Source organism: Solanum lycopersicum, chromosome 8 (genome assembly GCF_036512215.1).
Source record: "Solanum lycopersicum chromosome 8, SLM_r2.1".
Lineage (NCBI taxonomy): Eukaryota > Viridiplantae > Streptophyta > Magnoliopsida > Solanales > Solanaceae > Solanum > Solanum lycopersicum.
Genome location: NC_090807.1, coordinates 51,317,621 through 51,340,315, shown reverse-complemented (window position 1 = coordinate 51,340,315; position 22,695 = coordinate 51,317,621). Strand labels below are relative to the sequence as shown.

At 34.5% G+C, this 22,695-nt stretch overlaps 2 protein-coding genes across 2 annotated transcripts; both read right to left on the bottom strand.

Annotated features, from left to right (window-relative positions):
• Nucleotides 1–14,757: 14,757 nt before the first annotated feature.
• Nucleotides 14,758–15,513, bottom strand: LOC109120896 (uncharacterized). The gene is made up of 2 exons (XM_019215145.1): nucleotides 15,120–15,513; nucleotides 14,758–14,828 (listed from the first exon to the last, which is right to left on the bottom strand). The coding sequence occupies exons 1-2, from the start codon at nucleotides 15,511–15,513 to the stop codon at nucleotides 14,758–14,760; spliced, it is 465 nt and encodes a 154-aa protein (XP_019070690.1).
• A 2,732-nt stretch (nucleotides 15,514–18,245) lies between these two features.
• On the bottom strand, nucleotides 18,246–19,010 carry LOC101243916 (uncharacterized). The gene is made up of 2 exons (XM_004245293.1): nucleotides 18,718–19,010; nucleotides 18,246–18,522 (listed from the first exon to the last, which is right to left on the bottom strand). The coding sequence occupies exons 1-2, from the start codon at nucleotides 19,008–19,010 to the stop codon at nucleotides 18,246–18,248; spliced, it is 570 nt and encodes a 189-aa protein (XP_004245341.1).
• Between the last annotated feature and the right edge of the window lie 3,685 nt (nucleotides 19,011–22,695).

The following is a 22,695-nucleotide window of genomic DNA, read 5'->3' as shown; positions in this document are numbered from 1 at the left end:
AGAAAGTGTTACATGTTGATCTTAATGCACCAATTCAAGATGTTGTAGAGGCTCTAACGACAGAAATGTTGTTAGATGAAAATCTCCGATTTGAACAATTTTTAGCTAGACATAATAAAATGAAGGACAAAAATGATCATTTTGAATTTTGTAATGCATTAATAAAGCATTAATGGGAACAACGTAACAATTTCAAAAATTGAGTGATTATGTAATATTTATCTAATCATATTTCAATTTTATTTGAATTTGTTCATTAATTTAGATGTTATATAATATTCATGTGCAATTGTAACGATCTGTTTAGTCGTTTCGAGCAGTAGAATTATTGTGATAAAAACTGACTGGGTCGACGGATCACGCGACGGACCGTCATGGTCATGATGGACCGTCATGGACTCCGTCGTCCCACACTTGTGTAATTTTCATGTGGGTTATGGGATCAACTCTCTGAACTTCGCAACGGACTTGCAGCATGGACCGTCGTAGGCACGACGGACCGTCACAGACCTCTTTAATGAATTCGACTCTCTGAACTCTATGACGACCCTGCAGGACGGACCGTCGCATGCACGACGGGCCTTCACGAGCGACGTAACCTCGACTGGGTCGGATTTCTGTTGAAAGTTTTTAAGGGGCGTTTTGGACTATTCATGCTTATAATTATGAAATTAGTGGGGTAAGTTTAATAATTTAATTTCTTGGGGGTTAAAGGAGATAACCTTGAAATAAATAGTGAGTTACTTTTATCATCTTTTATACTTAATTATATGATAATTAGGATAAAAGAAAAAGAGTTTGAATAAGGAAAAATAGAAAGAACAGAGAGAAGAGGGGAGAACGAACGAGAGAGGGAGAAGTGAAGAGGAAAGCAAAGGCTTTGAGAAGTAGCTTGCTTGATCATGATTCTTCGGTGGAGGTAGGTTATGGTTTATGCTATTTCATAGTAAACTCTAAATAGCGATTGATATGTATTGGGTGGTATTGTAAAGTCTTCTATATGCTTAATTGTGTTGTTGCATGTTGTGATTGTGTAAATGGTGATGGATTATAATGATGATACTGTGGAATCTTAAAAACCTTAAATCCACTCTATTAATGATGATGCTTTGATATAAAAGAGGACTTGATGAACTAAAAGAATGAGGTTAATGGATCGGGTGTCACGAACCGACACGTAGAGTTTCTGGATGTGTTTCCTGCGGACCTTCCTGGTATGCCACCGGATAGAGATATTGATTTCTGTATCGACTGGAGCCGGGTACTCGCCCCATTTCCATACCCCCTTATAGAATGGCTCCCGCGGAGTTAAGGGAGTTAAAGGTCCAACTTCAAGAATTGTTAGGAAAAGGCTTTATTAGACCAAGTGCATCCCCTTGGGGTGCTCCTGTTTTGTTTGTGAAGAAGAAGGATGGAAGTTTTCGGATGTGCATAGACTACAGACAACTGAATAAGGTAACTATCAAGAACAAGTATCCTCTTCCTCGCATCGATAATTTGTTCGATCAGTTACAAGGTGCTTGTACCTTCTCAAAAATTGATTTGTGATCTGGTTATCATCAATTGAAAATACGGGCAATGGATGTGCCAAAGACTGCTTTTCGGACAAGGTATGGGCATTATGAGTTCTTAGTAATGTCTTTTGGGCTTACGAATGCCCCTGCTGCTTTCATGAGCTTGATGAACGGGATTTTTAAGCCATATCTGGATCTCTTTGTCATTGTATTCATTGATGATATACTGGTATACTCAAAGAGCAGGAAAGAACATGAGGAGCACTTGAAAATTGTATTGGAAATGTTGAGGGAGAAAAATCTTTATGCCAAATTCTCCAAGTGTGAGTTTTGGCTAGATTCAGTGTCCTTCTTGGGGCATGTGGTTTCTAAGGATGGAGTGATGGTGGATTCTTCTAAGATTGAAGCAGTGAAGAGTTGGGTAAGACCTACTAATGTTACAGAGGTAATGAGCTTTGTTGGTTTAGCTAGCTACTACCGTCGATTTGTCAAGGGATTTTCTTCTGTTGCTTCTCAATTGAAAAATTTGACTAAGCAGAGTGTTCCATTTGTATGGTCGGACGAGTGTGAAGAAAGCTTTCAGAAACTCAAGACGTTGTTGACTGCTGCACCAATTCTTACCCTACCAGTGGAAGGTAAGAATTTCATTGTTTATTGTGATGCATCTTATTTTGGGTTGGGTGCAGTGCTAATGCAAGAGAAGAATGTAATTGCTTATGCTTCGAGGCAACTAAAGGTGCATGAACGCAACTATCCGACCCATGATTTGGAGTTGGCTGCAGTAGTGTTTGCATTAAAGCAATGGAGACATTATCTATATGGGGTTAAGTGTGAAGTCTATATGGATCATCGTAGTTTACAGTATGTCTTTACCCAGAAAGATTTGAATTTGAGACAGAGGAGATGGATGGAACTACTGAAGGACTGTGATATCACTATCTTGTATCACCGGGGAAAAGCTAATGTTGTGGCAGATGCTTTAAGTAGAAAGGCAGGGAGCATGGGAAGTCTAGCTCACTTGCAGGTTTATAGACGCCCATTGGCTAGAGAGGTTCAGACTCTGGCTACTGACTTTATGAGGCTGGAAGTACTAGAGAAGGGAGGATTTTTGGCCTGTGTGGAGGCAAGATCTTCCTTTCTTGACAAGATTAAGGGAAAGTAGTTTACTGATGAGAAACTGATCCGGATTCGAGATAAGGTATTGCGAGGAGAGGCTAAAGAAGCAAAAATCGATGAGGAAGACATTTTGATAATTAAGGGAAGGGTATGCGTACCCCGCGTCGATGATTTGATTCACACTATTCTTACAGAGGCTCATAGTTCAAGGTATTCCATACATCCTGGTGCAACCAAGATGTATCGTGACCTAAAACAACATTTTTGGTGGAGTAGGATGAAGCGTGACATTGTTGATTTTGTTGCTCAATGCCCAAATTGTCAGCAGGTAAAGTATGAACACCAGAGGCCTGGAGGGACACTTCAGAGAATGCCCATTCCTGAATGGAAGTGGGAGAGAATTGCAATAGACTTCATGGTTGGTCTTCCAAAGACATTGGGTAAGTATGACTCCATTTGGGTAATTGTGGACAGATTAACTAAGTCTGCTCACTTCATTCCGGTCAAGGTGACTTACAATGCAGAGAATTTAGCCAAACGTTATATCTCAGAAATTGTTCGATTGCATGGAGTTCCACTTTCCATCATATCAGATAGAGGTACGCAGTTTACCTCTAAAGTTTGGAAAATATTGCATGCTGAATTAGGTACTAGGTTGGATCTTAGTACTGCATTTCACCCTCAGACCGATAGTCAGTTTGAGCAAACGATTAAGGTTTTGGAGGATATGCTTCGTGCATGTGTGATAGAATTTGGTGGTCATTGGGATAACTTCTTACCCTTAGTAGAGTTCTCATACAATAATAGCTATCACTCAAGTATTGATATGGCCCCATTTGAGGCACTGTATGGGAGGAGATGTAGGTCTCCCATTGGTTGGTTTGATGCATTTGAGGTGAGGCCATGGGGTACCGATCTTTTGAGGGAATCGTTAGATAAAGTGAAATTCATTCAAGAGAAGCTTCTAGCAGCTCAGAACAGACAGAAAGAATATGCAGATCGAAAGGTTAGGGACTTGAATTTTATGGAGGGTGAGCAAGTCTTGCTGAAGGTTTCGCCCATGAAAGGGGTGATGCGGTTTGGTAAGCGAGGTAAGCTTAGTCCGAGGTACATTGGTCCATTTGAAGTTCTGAAGCACGTGGGGGAGGTGTCTTATGAATTGGCATTGCCTCCAGGACTCTCAGGAGTGCACCCTGTATTTCATGTGTCTATGCTGAAAAGATACCATGGAGATGGAAACTACATTATTCGTTGGGATTCAGTTCTTCTTGATGAGAATTTGTCTTATGAGGAGGTTCCTGTTGCCATTTTAGATAGAGAAGTCCGCAGGTTGAGATCAAGGGAGATTGCATCCATCAAGGTTCAATGGAAGAATCGGCCAGTGGAAGAGACCACTTGGGAGAAGGAGGCTGATATGCAAGAAAGATATCCACACCTTTTTACAAATTCAGGTACTGTTTCTCGCCCATGTTTTCTTCTTGTGATCGTTCGAGGACGAACGATAGGTAAATTGGTATCTATTGTAACAACCTGTTTAGTCGTTTCGAGCAGTAGAATCATTGTGATAAAAACTGACTGGGTCGACGGATCACGCGACGGACCGTCATAGTCATGACGGACCGTCATGGACTCCGTCGTCCCACACTTGTATAATTTTCATGTGGGTTATGGGATCAACTCTCTGAACTTCGCAACGGACTTGCAGCACGGACCGTTGTAGGCACGACGGAACGTCACAGACCTCTTTAATGAATTCGACTCTCTGAACTCTGCGACGACCCTGCAGGACGGACCGTCGCAGGCACGACTTCACGAGCGATATAACCTCGACTGGGTCGGATTTCTGCTAAAAGTTTTTAAGGGGCGTTTTGGACTATTCATGCTTATAATTATGAAATTAGTGGGGTAAGTTTAATAATTTAATTTCTTGGGGGTTAAAGGAGATAACCTTGAAATAAATAGTGAGTTACTTTTATCATCTTTTATACTTAATTATATGATAATTAGGGTAAAAGAAAAAGAGTTTGAGTAAGGAAAAATAGAAAGAACATAGAGAAGAGGGGAGAACGAACGAGAGAGGGAGAAGTGAAGAGGAAAGCAAAGGCTTTGAGAAGTAGCTTTCTTGATCACAATTCTTCGGTGGAGGTAGGTTATGGTTTATGCTATTTCATAGTAAACTCTAAATAGCGATTGATATATATTGGGTGGTATTGTAAAGTCTTCTATATGCTTAATTGTGTTGTTGCATGTGTGATTATATAAATGGTGATGGATTATAATGATGATATTGTGGAATCTTAAAACCTTAAATCCACTCGATTAATGATGATGCTTTGATAAAAGAGGGCTTGATGAACTAAAAGAATGAGGTTAATGGATTGGGTGTCACGAACTGACACGTAGTATTAGGGGATCGGGTGTCACGAACCGACACGTAGTATTAGGAGATCGGATATCACGAACCGACACGTAGTATTAGGGGATCGGGTGTCACGAACTGACACGTAGTATTAGGGGATCAGGTGTCACGAACCGACACGTAGTATTAGGGGATCGGGTGTCACGAACCGACACGTAGTATTAGGAGATCGGAGTGTCACGTTCCGACACAAGAGGAATAAAGAGAATGAATCTTGAATTATGGTAATATACTCAAACTTAAAGAACCTTTTTCCCAAATGAGTATGGTGTGGAGGCTTGAGTCCTCATAGGTGTGCTTGGTGTTGTTGACAATGGTTCTTGTACTTGTTGTTGTCACTTGTTAATTATTGTAGTTGATTTTATACTATTATTTGATATATATCCCTTTCTATTTTGAGTTGGCCGATGATACCTACTCAGTACGTGTTCCTTGTACTGACCCTACTTGTATTTTCTCTTTGTTATTTGTGGAGTGCAGCAAACGTGCCAACAACTTCGACTCGTCCGCAACTCTAGCCAGTCTTCAGTATATCAGAATTCAGGGTGAGCTACTGTTTCTAGCTCGGACTGGACTCTCTCCTTCACGTCTTGATGTCTTGAAGTTCGGACATGGACCATCCCTTTTACTTGTTTTAGTTTTTTGAATACTATTTGACTTAGAAATTTGAGGATAGATGTTCTTGGTGTGATGACTTCCAGGTTTTGGGAATAATAGTTGATAAATTTTTAGAAGCTTATGTACTGGTTATATTAATAAGATTCTGAGTCTTCCGCTTTATATTTTGTTTATTATGCTTGAAATGGTGGTAAATATTGGGGTTTAGATTTGTTGGTTCGCTCACATAGTAGGATAAGTGTGGGTGCCACTCGCGGCTCGTTTTGGGTCGTGACAGTAATTTATGGTATTTAAATTTTTTGAATAAAATGTAACAATTAAATAAAAAAATTGAAAAAAATAATTTTTTGTATCACATAAAAATTATATAAAGTAATTATTGGGAAAAATAAATAAATGATTTATATCATGAAATAAGAAAATAAAAATAAAATAAAAATAATAATAATAATATAATATTGAGGAGAGAGAAAAATTTTTTATTTAAAGAGTAAAATAGAGAATCGTGTTGGAGTTGATTGTCTAAAAAATAGAGAACTCTATATTTTGAGAGTAAAATAGAGTGTAGGGTTGGAGATGTCAGTTGCCCTTAGACCATCTACAACCCTACATTCTATTTTACTCATCATTCTCTATATTTGGAGAGTAAAATAGAGATCTACTATTTGTAACTAACATATTATTTGTCATACAAAGATACTAATTAAATTTCTCATATTAGTACTAATTCTTTTTAAATATAATACAACATTTTTTAAAAATATATTATTTAGCATATTCTACTTTTTTTAAAAATTAACAATATTTTAAATATTTTTTTTTCACTTTTCGTAACTTTAAGAGATAATTTGATATTTATTGATTTTCACTGTGAAGAATGCACAAAATTTTAATGATAAAACGAAAATTGTAATTTGAAAATACCATACATTAACAATAATTTAAATACAAAATAACAATACAATACATAACATAATGATTCTTAAAATCACGATAATAATTTAATAATTCTGTAGGTCATTTTTAGATTTAATAATAATCAGAAAAAAGTAGTGTATGATCTAGAGAATTGTTGTGTTTGTGATTGCGGTTGTGTTTGTTGATTTATTTTTTCAATTTTTTTTGTAGTTGTTCTTTAAAATTTAGAACAAATTATAATTTTATATTAATTAAATAATTTTTTTGAAAATAATTTATTATTTACATGCAAATCATATATGGTGATTAATTTGAACAAAGAAAAAAGCGGGTTTATATATGAAATAAGAAAATAAAATAAAAATAGAAATAATAATATAATATTGTAAAGAGAGAAGAATATATTTTTTAAAGAATAAAATAGAGAATTGAATTAGAGTTAGTTGAGTAAAAAAATAGAAAATTCTATATTTTGGGAGTAAAATAGAATGTAGGATTGATCAATGACACAAAGAATTTGATCAGGGAAACTAGATTATACATTTTAAATAGGGATAATTGTATAGAATGATAAACTAATAATATAAAATAAATATAGTAGCTACCATTTGATTTATTTGTGTTCCATAGCAACTGTTTGCTAGTCCCTCTCTCCCTCATATTCTTACTCGTCACTCTCCCTCTCTCGCTCGCTTCCTGTCGCCCGCGTCTCTCGCTTTATTGAATAGAATTGCATAAATTGTGTTTCTAATTGCATAAAGCGAGAGAAAATTGTATATACACATGCATATATATATATATATATATATATATATATATATATATATATATATATATATATATATATATATATATATATTTGTCCTATACACTTATAACTATATAATAAAAGTACTCCCCTACCCAAGTCTCTTTTGCCTTTCTCTTTTTCTCGTTTTATACAAATTCAAATTCTATATGATTTATCTCTTTCTCGTTTTATACAATTTGATTCAATTGTATATTCTCTGCCCAAGTCTCTTTTGTCTTTCTCTCTTTCTCATTTTATACAAAATCAAATTGTATGTAATTGTCCAACACACTTATAATTATACAATTCGTCTTATACACTTCATTTTATACAGTTCTCTACGCAAGTGTTGCCCTTTTAAATAATGCCACGTGGAATAGTTACCACTAAAATCTAACTTTAATCAAGAAACAATTGTACATTTTGGCCGTAGGATGTGTTTGGTATGGAGGAAAACATTTTCAATTTTTTTTATTTTTTTATGTTTGGAATATATTTTTCAAATCAAATTATTTTTCTCAAATTTAAGGAAAATGACTTCTCTTTCAAAATTAAGGAAAACATTTTCAAAAACTCTACTTCATCCTTTAATTTTTTTTTTACCCTACTCATACCTCGTACCTTACCCTTCTCATTAAAAATAAAAAAAATTATTTTTAAGAAATATTTCAATTTTCATTTTCTATTTCATTTTTTACACCTCTTGAGGCCTATCATTTTTTTTTTTTAAAAAATATTTTTTGAAAAAAGAAATTCTTGAGTCAGGTGCTAGGTGTTGGGTCAAATCTCATGGCCTAATTTTCCAACAATCATTAGGGTCTTTGTCCTAACTTGTGTGTCAGGTTCTAGATCAATTATCGGAGTTGATTATTTAATCAAAAATTATTTTTCAGTTTCAAATAAAAAATAAAAGATATTTTTTGAAAAGTATTTTTCATTCACCACCAAATATTAAAAAATATTTTTTAGATAGTATATTTTACTCACCAACCAAACATGAGAAAATAAGCTAAAAATTCACTTATTTTTTCTAGAAAACATTTTCTAGAAAATCAATTTTCTTGAAAAAACATTTTTTTCGTACCGAACAGAGGGTTTATCTTTATTGACTTTTTCTTTGATTTCCGTTTATCTCTAAATTCTAATGTTTCTTAACTTATTATTATATAGTGGTTAATCTTGGCTCACAAAGCGTCTCCAGAGCAATGGGCAAGGCCAACTCTTGATGGTTGACAATTAGGAACTAAATATATTTAGTAATGCTGTAAATTACTATTTGATTTATTAATTAGAAAATAAAACTTAATCTATACATAAAGTGGTTAATCTGCCGACGCATCTTTGATTAGCTCACACAATAATTTCTTATTAACATTATTTTGTTGATATTTGTATAGAAAATCGTGCAAAACGTTATAATAACAGACGACCATAACCAGTAATTTAGGTCTAAGTCTTATGTAGGAGAACAAATGGGTGAAATTAAATAAATCCTTTAAGAGGAAGAATTAAAGTCAACTAAAAGCAAATTACTTTAATATTTTGTGTGTTAACAACTTACAGTAACGTCTAACTCTAAAGTAAACATCCTTTTTGTCTAAAGAAGATACATGAATTTCCAAGTAATATTATATTATATTATCAAATTTAGGTGAGAAAATTTATAGTGAAAAGTTGAAGTACGTTAAAAAAAAATCAAATTATTGCATGACTATATTGCCCCTTTTATTAAAAATTCATCCTACAATATTTTTTCACAAAAAAAAATAAATTTACCTTCTATTAAACAATATATATATATATATATATATATATATAGAAATCTTTGTGTGATTGTACATCTCATTATAGCCCAAAATAGTGTCTTATTCCCTCTGAGACTCTAATACCATATTAAATGAATATTGTTAGGATATGACATATCATTTGAAAAAAAATATTTAATGAGATAATTTAAAGACTATTTTTCACTATTTTTTTTTTATTATTTTAAATTATTTCTTTAAAAATGTAAAGTGGTTAAAACTTCATTAAACGAAGGTGAATATATTATATTAAAAGAAAAGTCTTAATAATTCTCTTAAAATTTGAATAATTTCTTCCTTTTAAACTATGAAAAGATATCAACAAATTCACTTAATATAGACTAAAAAAAGTATTAAATAGAGTATTAGTTTATGTGTCTTTTTCTCTTCTCATTTTTAAAGAATATATTTTTTTTTGTTAGCAAAGAGAATTTTTTTTATATATAAGATGCATTCATACAAGACCAGTGGCCTGAAGTACCATAAACATTTTGGTTTACATATATAAAATGCATTTCTACTGCTAGGGGCATTGTGTGCCTATCAAAAGTGTTCCATCCATGTCTGTTTTGAGGGCAAAATCCATGCCTTGCTTAAGTCTGGTTTCTTCTTTAACTAATATATTAGTAAGATATCATGATCATCCCGAATAATATTTAATGTAATTAAAACAATAACTACTAAATTGAATTTATAGAGATGATACCAAGTGTCTTATTTTATATTATATGTTCTTTTTTCCCACTTCATTTAATTTCTATATCCTGTGTTAGATTTTTCCCATGGTATTTTTTTCCAGTACAATATAGTTATTGAAAGAGTGTTGTTTAGGACCATATTATTCTCTCCATGTATATTTTACTTTCTTTATATTAGTGCTCTCACAACTGGGTTAATTAAGCAAAATATATTAGAAATATTGTACCTATTTTAGTATATGTCTCTTCTATTTTATTTTTTAAAAATATTTTTTTATATTAGTTCTCTCACACTTAGGTCAATTAAGTATATTATATTAAAACATTGTACCTCTTTTAGTATGACTCTTCAAATTTTGATAAAAAATTGCTTTAATAACTTTCGCATAAAATCTAATTATTTTAATCCAAATAATTTGTAATTAGTTTGTTAAAAGAAAGGACAATTTTCTAATTTAAAAATTATTACACTACAAACTTTTCATTTTTCATTTAAGAATAATTGTATATAGGACCATAAATATTTATAGCAAATTTAATGTCACAAATTTCAATTTCTCTACTAATTTAAATTATATCATAGAAATTGACTCGATACATGTTTCCCTATTATTGGATGTACGGAGTTATTTAAGGAAGTACTAGACTAGATGGCCGGTGGGTGTTGATTTGTGTGACATAAGATTTTATCAATAATGAGATAAATTAATTATGAAGACATTAAAAAGAAAGAGAGAATATTTTAGAACATACCCTAGGTCAACTAGAAGAAATTAAAGCTTAAGCCAATGTGGTTGCAATAGCCCTAATTCAGTGCACGTTGAAGGTGGACTTTTATCCTTCAATTTAATCTTAGAGGATTAGCAATATTTTTTGTTGACTATAAAGCTAAATATTTGCTTCTACTAAGGTTTTGACTTTAAATGAAAAATTTGTTTAATTAATTATAATGTCAAACGCCATAAAAACTCCTGAGTCATGTAGCTCTGGTTGCTTGCAGGCTTTGTGGAAATAAATAAACAAGAAATAAGATTTTCTAGATCTTTTTTCTAAAAAATTCAATATAAATTGATCTCATATATTGACCTTCTAATCATTTTATTTGCCAAAAGAAGATTGACTTTCGAGTACCTGTATTGTGCATATACACCTTTTCTTTCTTTCTTTTGTCTAGTACAAGACTGAGATACATCTCTTTTAAATAAAATCAAAACATATGACTCATCCTTAAAAAAAAATTCATAATTAGTAGGCATATATATATATATATATATATATATATATATTATTATTATTATTATTATTATTATTATCAAGTTAAATAATTTAATGAAAGATTTTTATCGTTGTCACACCTCTAAATTGTGGTGGTTGAATAGCATAGGTTAGTTGCAACCCCACAAATTACATAAAATAAAGGGGGTTTCACAACTGATAGAAAATAAAAGTAAATAGTGGGGGTTTCAAATTTCCGCCATCTAGAATAAAAAAATCTAAATAAATAGCAGGAGTTTTAAACCCAAAATTTGAAAATACATTATTTTTATTCCAAAATAGAAAATGTGGCATCTATATTTTTATCGTGTACTTTAATTCTAATACAAAATAGCATGTACTTTTTCACTTCTCAACCGTCATCTTCGGCGGCACCTCCACTTTGCCACTTCTTCAACTACCTCATCAGATTTAGAATTGCGATATCAATAATTTTTTCACTCCTCTCATGTTTCTAGATATTTTGAATCTCGGATAAGAAAGTTTTAGACAAATTATCAGTTATATACACACTATATAAGGTCGTTTTTTTTCTTGTTTGTATAGATACAGGTGCAAATGTAATTAAACTTATGTTGTACTAATCATGAACGAAAATTTGAAATTGCCAAATTTGAACTGCTTAACAAACTTTGTAGTTAAAATTACTATGAAAATAACTTTTACTCGCAATTTGAGATCTATTATATCTAGCTGTTTGAGGCTTCTATGATTATTTTGGATTTATTTGATCTTGTGAGGTTTTGGTATTAAATTAGTGAAAGAGACTGGTTAAAGTTTTTCGATTCTCTAAAATGTTTTCACTGTCTCATTCCTCTTGAAAGGATTGTATTGGTAGTTTACTGGACCTTCAAGGAACACAAATATGTCTTCTATTTGCAATAATTGACTAAAATTTTTCTTTGTGGTTACCGTTGAATGTGTGCCTGCCATGAGGAAAAGTAACTTGAATTATGTGGATGAGTTAGACAGGGTACTGCAGGATAACGTTCATCACACACAAAGGCGGATTCAGGATTTTGAGTTTCTGCGTGCCAAATAGATTCATGGGTTAAATCAATTTTAGGCTTCAATCGACTTATTCCTCTTTCCGGTCTATGACAAATATGAACAATAAGAAGATGACAATTGATGTATTATATATACTACAAATTATTTTTGCATGAGTTATGCTAATTTTCTCCGCATTGTTTCAATTTTATCAGATATCTCCAACGAAGCAAAAGTTTATCGCTTTAATTTAGATGCTTTTGTTGAAAGTCGAATTCAAGATGATTTTTTCTATATAATATTTGGGGAAAATCACTTTAGCTCAATTGGTTGACTATTTGAACTCTCACGCTACCATTTTCCCTTCCTTACCTCCACATATAAATACAAATTTGCACCCCACATTTGATTGAGATCATAAAGTGAACAAAGTTAAAACTTGCAATTATACTATGAATATAATTAATATTCATTTAAAAATTGTACTCGACAATTTTCATATTTTGAAAACGATCAATGACGATATCATTGCTTATATTTACAACAAATCATATTTTATGTAACACACTAGTCAAATATACTTATAAATTACTACTCCATATTAAGACAACTATTAGAAACAAACAAAAAAAATAATGTGCCGTTGTCATATTAAGGAAGAAGAAAGTTAAACTTGCAAATAAAGAACTGCCAGGCGAGCAAGTTAAAAAAAAATACTAGGGCCTCCGCGAGGTTCGACCTCGCGACTTTTGTGTTAGAATTATGACCCTTAGCCAGCAGTTACACAAGGCCTATTTTTTCTATAGGTGGCACGTTTCATATTTATAATTATATTGTAGATATATACCTATATACACTAGATTTTCCGTCGAAGCTCGTGGGTGGCATGACACCCCCACAAACCTTACTAGATCCGCCCATGATCATACACTAAGAAAGAGTCTAAGATTTGTAGAGGATATATCTAATGTTGAAATAGGGCCTCCAAATTATAATATATTATCTCAAACTCTGCAATGATGGAGTCTCTGCCATTTGAGTGTTCAGACTCCGATTCAGATTTTGTAAGTAAAAAGAAAACCAAAGAATGTAGAAAGGGTTAAGTCTTTAAAACAAAAATGAAAAGAAACTAGTTCAATATAAAAAGTTGGTTCCCAATTCCCAAGTCTAAGAAGGGAAAAATGTTGTACAGGTTTTTAAAAATAAATTTATGTTTCAATTATTCAATTTTATTTCATTTAATTTTTATATAGATATGAAATTGACATGATTTTGGTACAAATATGTCATGCCCCGAGCCTACATCTTGGACATGGCCGACACTCAATGACCATTGTTGGCCTTGAGCGGACCCTTGACCTGACTTACTTAACTCAGCGAAAGACTTAACTCAATATAAGAAGACATTCTCATAAAGTAACTCGAATTAAATAGCATGGGAAAAATAACACTAAAGTCTCATAGCAAAACATCCGTAATACAAAAAAGAGACTCAAAACTAAAATGTTTGATTGTCTAACTGTCTATGAAGACTCTATAATACTACCATGGATGTTGGGCGGACCCCACAACATTCTATAAATGAATGATCGGAAAGCATGTAAATGCGTCTTCCAAGAATGTAAGGAGGCTCACCACGACTCCGAGTGCTAGCTGGATCAACAAGGCGCTAGATGATGTTTATCTTGGTTACCTGCATCAATGATACAATGCAGGCCAACTGATATCAGTGTATTGAATGTACGAGTATGCGAGTTGAAATGCTAACAATAACTTAAGCTTGAAAATAATAAGAAGGAACACTTACCTTAGCTCTGCTCAACTCATGAATAACTTGAATAAATATAAAACAATAAGATATATTCAATGTATAAAAACTTGCAAAACAGTGTTAAAACTTAGTTTTCGGCATAGGCTAAACTACGAAACTGGGTGAAAAGAATGATTTGGGTGCATCCAGGGCGCGCTGTGCCATACCTCAAGTTCAGAGGCCTCATTCTTGTGAGTTGCAGGTGAACTGTCCCAGGACCTCTAGCGCAGAAGGGGCGCGCCCCGCCTGGTGCTGCCCAAGTGTGGCTGACGACTTTCTCCTCTTTGATTTTCAATACTAAACCCTCTAAATCTCCATGTTTCTTTTCCCAAACCCTTAGGATCCTTAACCAATAGATCTAACTTGAAAAAAAACTTGGATTTATGAATCAAACAACAATGGGCATTCAAACAACTCTACCAGCGGGAATTCGTCAAGATTCTTCAATAACTGACTTCTTAACATGTAAATAATTCTAAAACCACTGAATTGAAATAAGTTTGGTATGTAGGTGAACTAAACAAACACAAAATATCTCACATACATTGATAGGGATCACCCCCGACGAATTTCACTAGCAAATCTTTAGCGTTCTTGGCGAATTTCTTGACTTTTTTGCCTTTCCTTCTTCTTTTCTCTCTTCTTTAAGCTCTAAGCATGATTTTGATTTTCTAATATGAACCAAAACCTCTAAAACGAAATAGAAAATTAATTGGCTTGAATCCAAATTGGGACCTTCCTCGATCTAATAACCCAACCTCTGATAGACATATCTCTCTCATATAATATTGAAAATGCGCAAATTCAGTGGTATTGGAAAAATCTCTCCAAGAGCTTTGCAACCACATCAATAACTGACTCTAAATCATCCTGATCTAGAAGTAATGGCCATTTGAAAATGACCAAAACTCACTTTCTCAACTAAGGAAATTTTCCAGATTTTTCCCTTTCTTTCCCAAAGTGATTATTTTTAGTTTCTTAGATTACTCTTAGCTATTTCGAGTTATGAGATGTTACAATATATCCCCCTTAGGAACATTCATCCTCAAATGAGTTTTCTTTCACTAAGCTAAGAATATTACCCTCAAGTTTAGCACTCAAAAATCGAAGGCAAGTAACAACATGCTTACTCATAGTTTATAAAGTACCAAGAAGAGAATTAGTACCTTGATCCACATTCTCTCCGGATTCAAAGAGAAATGGATATATCTTCTTCATATCCTCTTCAGATTCCCAAGTCCCTTCTTCAACAAATTGGTTTCTCCAAAAAACCTTCACTGATTCTACCTCCTTTGTTGTCAACTTGCGAACTTGGCGATCTAAAATCTGAATTGGAATCTCCTCATAGGATAAAATATCCTTAATCCTAATATTTTCAGTTGGTACAATCAATGAAGGATCACCCATGCAATTCTTCAACATGAAAATATGAAATACCAGTTGAACCATTGCTAACTCTTGTGGTAGCTCAAACTCATAAGCTACATTGCCAATCTTTTTGGATATTCTATAAAGACCAATATACCAGGAACTAAGTTTCGCCTTCTTACCAAACCTCATAACACCCTCATGGGTAAAACTTTCAAATATACCCAATCATCTACTTCAAACTCCAACGACCTTCTCCTAACATTTGTGTAGGACTTTTTGACAACTCTATACCATTTTTAGTATCTCTTGAATCACCTTCACCTTATCCATGGCTTGGTGAACTAGATATGGTACTATCAACCCTACTTCACTAACTTCGAACCACCCAATAAGATATTTGCATCTTCTCTCATAAAGAGCTTCTTATGGAGCCATTTGGATGCTTGAATGATAGTTGTTATTGTAAGCAAACTCAATGAGAGGTAGGTGATCATTCCAATTTCCCTTGAAATCAATCACACAAGCACTCAACATATCTTCTAAGGTATGGATAGTACTCTCAGCTTGCCCATCTGTATGAGGGTGAAAAATAGTGTTTAAGTTCACCTTTGAACCCAAAATTTTCTGGAACAGGTGTAGTAAATTAGGTACCTCTATCTGAGATCGACATTGGGACTTCATGAAGCCTCACCACCTCCTGAATGTATAACTTTGCATAATCCTCTTTCGAATGAGTGGTATTTATTGGCAAAAAGTGGGATAATTTTGTCAGTGTATCGACAATCACCCAAATTTAATCATGCTGCCTGTGAGTTCTTGGAAAGCCTGTGATGTAGTTCATATTAGTCATCTCCCACTTTCATTTCAAAATTTTTATATTCTGAGCCAGCCCTCTAGGCCTCTGGTGTTCTACTTTCACTTCCTGGCAATTTGGGCACTTGGTAACAAACCCAACAATGTCTTTTTTCATACCTTCCCACTAATATATCTCTTTTAGATCGTGGTCCATCTCTGTGGAACCTGGATGGATGAAATATCTGGATCTATGAGCTTCTTTCATGATCCTCACTTAGAGTCCATTCACCCTAGGTACACACAATCTACCTTGATACTTTAGCACACCATCTCTCCCTTGTTCAAAAGCTAATACTCTTTACTTATGAACATTTGCCTTCAAATCAAGCAAAATGGGGTCTTAGTCTTGTTTTTTTTCACCTATGACATTAGTGATGATTCAACCCTATTTATAACCACTATCCCTCCTTTTGTGGAATTCATAAGTTTGACTCCAGGCATGCAGGTCTGTGCACATCTTTGGCTAACTCCCTCTTTTCTTCGTCAACATGGGTGGTAAATAATACTCATGTCATAATTCTTGAGTAATTCTAACCACCTCCTATGTTTGAGATTGAACTCTTTCCAGGTGAACACATATTGCAGGCTCTTGTGATCAGTGAATATATCAACATGAACACCATATAAGTAGTGACACCATATGTTCAAGGAGAATACTACAACAACCAACTCTAAGTCATTGCATTAACAGACAACCCAACCCAACTCTAGATGCATCACAATATACCACAAAACCTTAAGTACCCTTTGGCAAGGTTAAAACTAGGGCATTTTTCAACCTCATTTTCAACTCCTGAAAGCTTTTCTCACAAGAACTTAACTGTTTTTTGAGTCAACTTGGTCAACGGAGAAGAGATAGATGAAAACTCTTCAACAAACCTTCTATAGTAGCCAGCCAAATCCAAAAAATTCCTAATATCAGTTGGAGACGTGGGTCTGGGCCAACTTTGAACTGCTTTTATTTTTTAGGTATCAACTCTAATCTCATCATCGAGAACTATGTGGCTCAAGAATGCCGCGGAGTTAAACCAAAACTCACACTTGGAGAACTTTGCATACAACTCCTTATATTTCAAAGTCTGAAGGAATATCCCGAGGTGACTAACATGATCTTCTTCATTCCCTGAATAGATTAGTATGTCATTAATGAAAATGATGAAAAACATATTTAGATAAAGTTTGAAGACTTTATTCATAAGATCCATGAATGTTGTTGGTGCATTAGTCAACCAAAAAACATGACCAAAAACTCATAATGCCCATATCTGATTCTAAAATTTGTCTTTGGAATGTCACATTCCCTAACCTTTAACTGATGGTAGCCAGATTTAAGATCAATTTAAGAAATAGGTGGCAATATGGAGTTGATTAAAAATATCATCTATCCTTGGAAGAGGATACTTATTGTTGATGGTAAACTTATTCAGCTGATGGTAGTCTATACACATCCCAAGAAAACCATCCTTGTTTCTCACAAACAAGACTGGAGCGCCCCAAGGTGAGAAACTTGGTCAAATGAAACCTTTATCTAACAGTTCTTTGAATTGTTCTTTCAACTCTAACAACTCTTCTTGTGCCATTTTATATGACGGAATAGAGATAGGACGAGTATTTCGAATGATGTTTATGCTGAAGTCTATTTATTTCTTAGGAAGGACTCTGGGTAGATCATCAGGAAAGACTTCTGGAAACTTCTTTACTATAGAAATTGTATGAAGGAAAGGTACCTTAGCACTTGAGTCATTATCTCAAATTAAGTGATTGATAAATCCCTTTGAAACTAACTTTCTTGCCTTATGAAATGAACCGACCCTTAGGCACATAATTACTACCCCACTATATAATTGGTTTATTAGGAATCTGAATCTTGGAGAACTCGAGTTCTATAATTTATTGACGCATAATAAGCATGAAACCAGTCTATACCTAGAATGATATCAAAATCTACCATGCGAACTCCACTAGGTCAGCCATGGTGTTCTTGTGATTGATGGATACTGGACAATCACGATAGACTCTTTCCGCTAGAATAAACTCCCCAAAAGGTGTCAAAATACATAAATGTTCTAAAGTTTCTCAGGAAGAATTTCAAACTGATTTGCAACAGAAGGAATTACAAAAGACAAGCTTGCTCCTGGGTCTACCAAAACATAAATATCAAAATTAAAGACTTTGATCATGCCGGGCGACAACATCTGGAGAGATGTATTTCTCTTGGTGGCTAGTGATTGCACATAGGAGGTTTGAACCTCCGGCAGTACCAGAAGTGGCTCCTCTAGGTACAGCTCTTTCTGATGGCTCAACTGATGAAGATTAGGCTCTCTAGCCAGGATTTCAACTACTCTGCCAGTTCTTAGGGAAATCCCTCAAGAAGTGAATCTCCTAAACACACTTAAAGCAACCCGTTTGGCCATCAGGACATTTACCTGGGTGGGTTCTACCACACTTATCACATTCAGGAGTCTAACAACCTCTTTATGCCACACTTCTTTGATAATATGTCTTTAAAGTTCTACGAATTCTGGACATGATGCTCACCTTTGTTTCTGTGTGCAGGAGCAATACCAAATGACGCTGCAAACCCCTTTTTTTCTGAAACTGTGGCCGATTCGAACCACTCTTTTGTTACCCAGTCTCATTCCAGTCTTAATTTTCTTGCTTATATACTCTTCTCTGTCCCTCAGCTTCTCCTTTTCGACTTGCTTCACACAAAACATCAACATGGATATGTCCATATCACCTATCAACATCGCATCTCTTTCCTCTTTGCTTGATGCACGACCTAAGCCAACGACAAACAAGATTATTCTACTCATCATTTCCTTAACCATTTTAGGAGCATAGAAAGATAGATGGGTGAACTTCAACCCATACTTATGTACACTCAAAGAGTCCTATTTCAGTGTATGGATATCTCATATCTTAGCCTCTTTCAGCTCTCGGGGAAAGAAACACCCCAAGAAACCTTCTTCAAAGTAAGCCCAACTAGGATGTGGTGAAACCTCAGATTTGCCCTTCTTCCACTGGTCGAACAAATTCCTAGCAACATTCTTCAGTTGGTACGCAACTAGCTCAACTCTTTCGGCATCAATGACCTGAATCACATCAAAAACCTTCTTTATCTCATCAATGAAATTCTCTGGATCCTTAGTAGTGCTCGAACCGGTGAAACTGGGAGGATTCATTCCCAAGAATTCACGAATCCTCAAGGTGTCAGCCTCTTCTTCTCGAGCTCCTCTTTGTTGTCCTACCTAATTAGTCACAACTTGGATGGACATCAAGATAGCTTCACATAATTCAGCATTTGTGACTTCTCTTTGAGGTTGCACGTTGGTGCATTAGGTACCTCTGGCTCCTCGATACTCCTCAGAGATAGACGACCTCTTATCACTTTTTGTGGAGGCATGATGATCTGAAACACGTGCAATGAGGAATTAGAGATAAATTTTTAGATGTAACTCTAATGCACGAATGGATATGAAAGAAGTGAGAAATTCCTAAATGTTGTAGCATCCTTATTATAGATGTGGCGCGCTTCATATTGATAGCTAGGACTCTACAGACATGGCTTCATAGACTCCCTAGGACTCTTGAACTCAATGCTCTGATATCAAGTTTGTCACGGGCCAAGCCTACACCTTGGACTTGGTCGGCACCTATTGACCATTGTTGGCCTAGAGCAGACTCTTAGCCTGACTTACTTAAATCAGCGGAAGACTTAACTCACTATAATAAGTCATTCTCGTAAAGTAACTTGAATTAGAATAGCTTGGCCAAAATTACACTTAAGTCTCATAATAAAATATTTGTAAATAAAGAGAAACTCAAAAACTAATGTGTTTGACTGTCTATCTCTCTATGAATGCCTATATAAAACTAAGATGAATGTTGGGACATACCCCACAACATCCTATGAATTAATAGACTTAAAAACAGTAAATACGTGTCCTCTAGTATGCTAGGAGTCTAACAACCGACTCCGAGGGCTTGTCTAAATCAACAAGGCACTGGATATTGCTGATCTTGATTACCTGCATCTGCATCATGACACGTTGCAGGCCAATTGGCATTAGTACATTGAATCTATGAGTATGCGAGTTGGAATGCTAACAAAACTTAAGCTTTAAAAGAACAAGAAGAAACACTTACCTTGACTCTGCTCAACTCATGAAAACTTAATTTAATATAAAGCGATAAAGCTTGTTAAAGCAATAAAAACACGTAGTTCGTTAAAGAAAATGCAATAACTAACTCAATATTTCTTATAGATAAAGTAATATAGCTTCAGTACAAAATTCTCTAATCGACAATAACGACTATGAGCCTAATGGTGATACATCGTCTTGCCCACGCTGCAAGAATTTTTCTATACTTTGCTGTTGTATAGGATTCTTTAACTTAGTGGATCCACTAGCTTAACTTACGTGATAATCTAAAAAGTATCACCCGTTAATACCTATGATAGTTACATGATTTTCATGGAGACAAGTTAATATGAACTCTCATCCCCACATCGGTGCTCAATAATACTCCCAAAATATACTTTAGCTCATACTTTTAAATCAACTTCTTTCTTTGGGTTGAGATAATTGCTCAACGCTTAGCTTTCTTGGAATCAATGTTCCCTTTTCTTGTTCAAAACTCTTATGAGAAATCTTTGTTTTCTCTTAACTTAAATGTGAAAACATTTATAAACTTTCTAGTGAATACTGAGTTCCCTTGAAACTTTTGAGAATGAACTCAACTCTTTAGTCTTTGCTTAACTTTAAACTTGAGTCTTAAATCAACTCTTAGGGAATACTTAGTTTCCTTATAAATCTTGAAGTAAAGACTTCAACTTTTTACTCTTTACTTTAACTTGAAACTTGAGCCTTAAAACAAAGTCAAAACGTTTAGTAAATACTCTTGAACTTTAAGGAATTTTGCTTTGACTTACTTTTCAACTTCTAGACTTAACTCTTAACTTCTTTGGCTTTGATCTTAACTTTCCTTGAATTGGATTATAGATTCAATGCTCTTATGTTTGTGGATGATTTCATCATGTTTAGATATAACTTAGTGTTGAAATCAACTAGAAAACATGGGTACATTACTTAGGAACTAGTGCGAAAAGATAGGGAATGAATAGGGAGAACTGGCGTCCCCAGCGCGGGGCGCCAACCCTCAAACTTCAGAGAAGTTTCTCTGGCGTACTAGCCGGCTCGACGTGCCAGAGGCAAAAGTTTAGAGGAACTTTTTTGGCGCTTAGGCAGGCGCGTAGCCCCAAGCTTTACCCAAAAAAATCCTCTGACTTTTCGCCTTCATTTTTTTTTATCTCTAAACCTTCTAATTTTTCTAAACACTTAGTATCATTACTACGCTCAATAGCCAATAGATTCGACTCAAGAAACAACCCACAAACACAAATCAAATCAACTCTAGGCATGCAACACCTCAACCAACAATAATTTAACAATGTTCTTCAAGTACTTCACTTTTCATCATTCAATCTACTCAAAACCACTGAATTAAACAAGTTGGTGTGTGGGTGAACAAACCCAACACGAAAAGATCTCACATACCTTGATAGGGATAACCCCCGATGAATTTCACTCGTAAACCTTGGTGTTCTTGTCGAATTCTTGACTTTTTTACATTTCCTTCTTCCTTTCTCTCTTCTTGAAGCCCTAAGCATGATTTTTGTTCTAACATTGATTGATGAAAAGACTAGTTTACCCTTCCTTAAATACGGATTGGAACCTTCCTCAGTCCAACAACTGAACTTCCTATAGACATATCTCCCTCATACATTATCAAAAATGCACAAACTTCACGGCATTGGAAAGATCTCTCCAAGGACTTTCAAACCATATCAATAACTACCTTTAACTCATCCTGAACTAAGAGTTATGGTTGTTTCAAAATGATCAAAACTCACTTTCTTAACTTAGAAATTTTATAGATTTTTCCATTTCTTTCCAAAAGTTATTATTTTTAATTTCTTAGCTTATTCTTAGCTATTACGAGTTACGAGATACAACAGTTTAAACCCTAGTGAAGAACAGGGACATCTTCTTGGGCCATGGTCCTCACTATGGACCATAGTAGCCTCGTGGTGCATGTTCCAGTGGCCAAGCTTGAAGAGTAAATTTTGGGAAGTTCTAAGGGAAGTTAACGGAAGACTTCACGATCCGTGGAGCCTTTCAAGAGCCATATAAGCGGCCCTAGAGACATCCAAAATTTCAGTCCTAGTATTGATTATTGAATTCCTAATTATTTTCATAAGTCCTCCCCATTATATTTTCATCCCTAATTATTGAATGCGTATGTGAAAGCATGAGTTGCTAAATACCACACCTGGGATTGTGGTATCTATCATGAAATTATAGTTGTGATTCCGTGAAATAGGTAACGGGAAGTCTCTGTTTACAGTCTTTAGTTTTTAACTTTCAATATCTTTTAGTATTGTGAGTGAACGCGTTAGACGAGCATGTAAATAATATTTATTTGAAAAGAAATACCAGCTAGGAAAAAGGT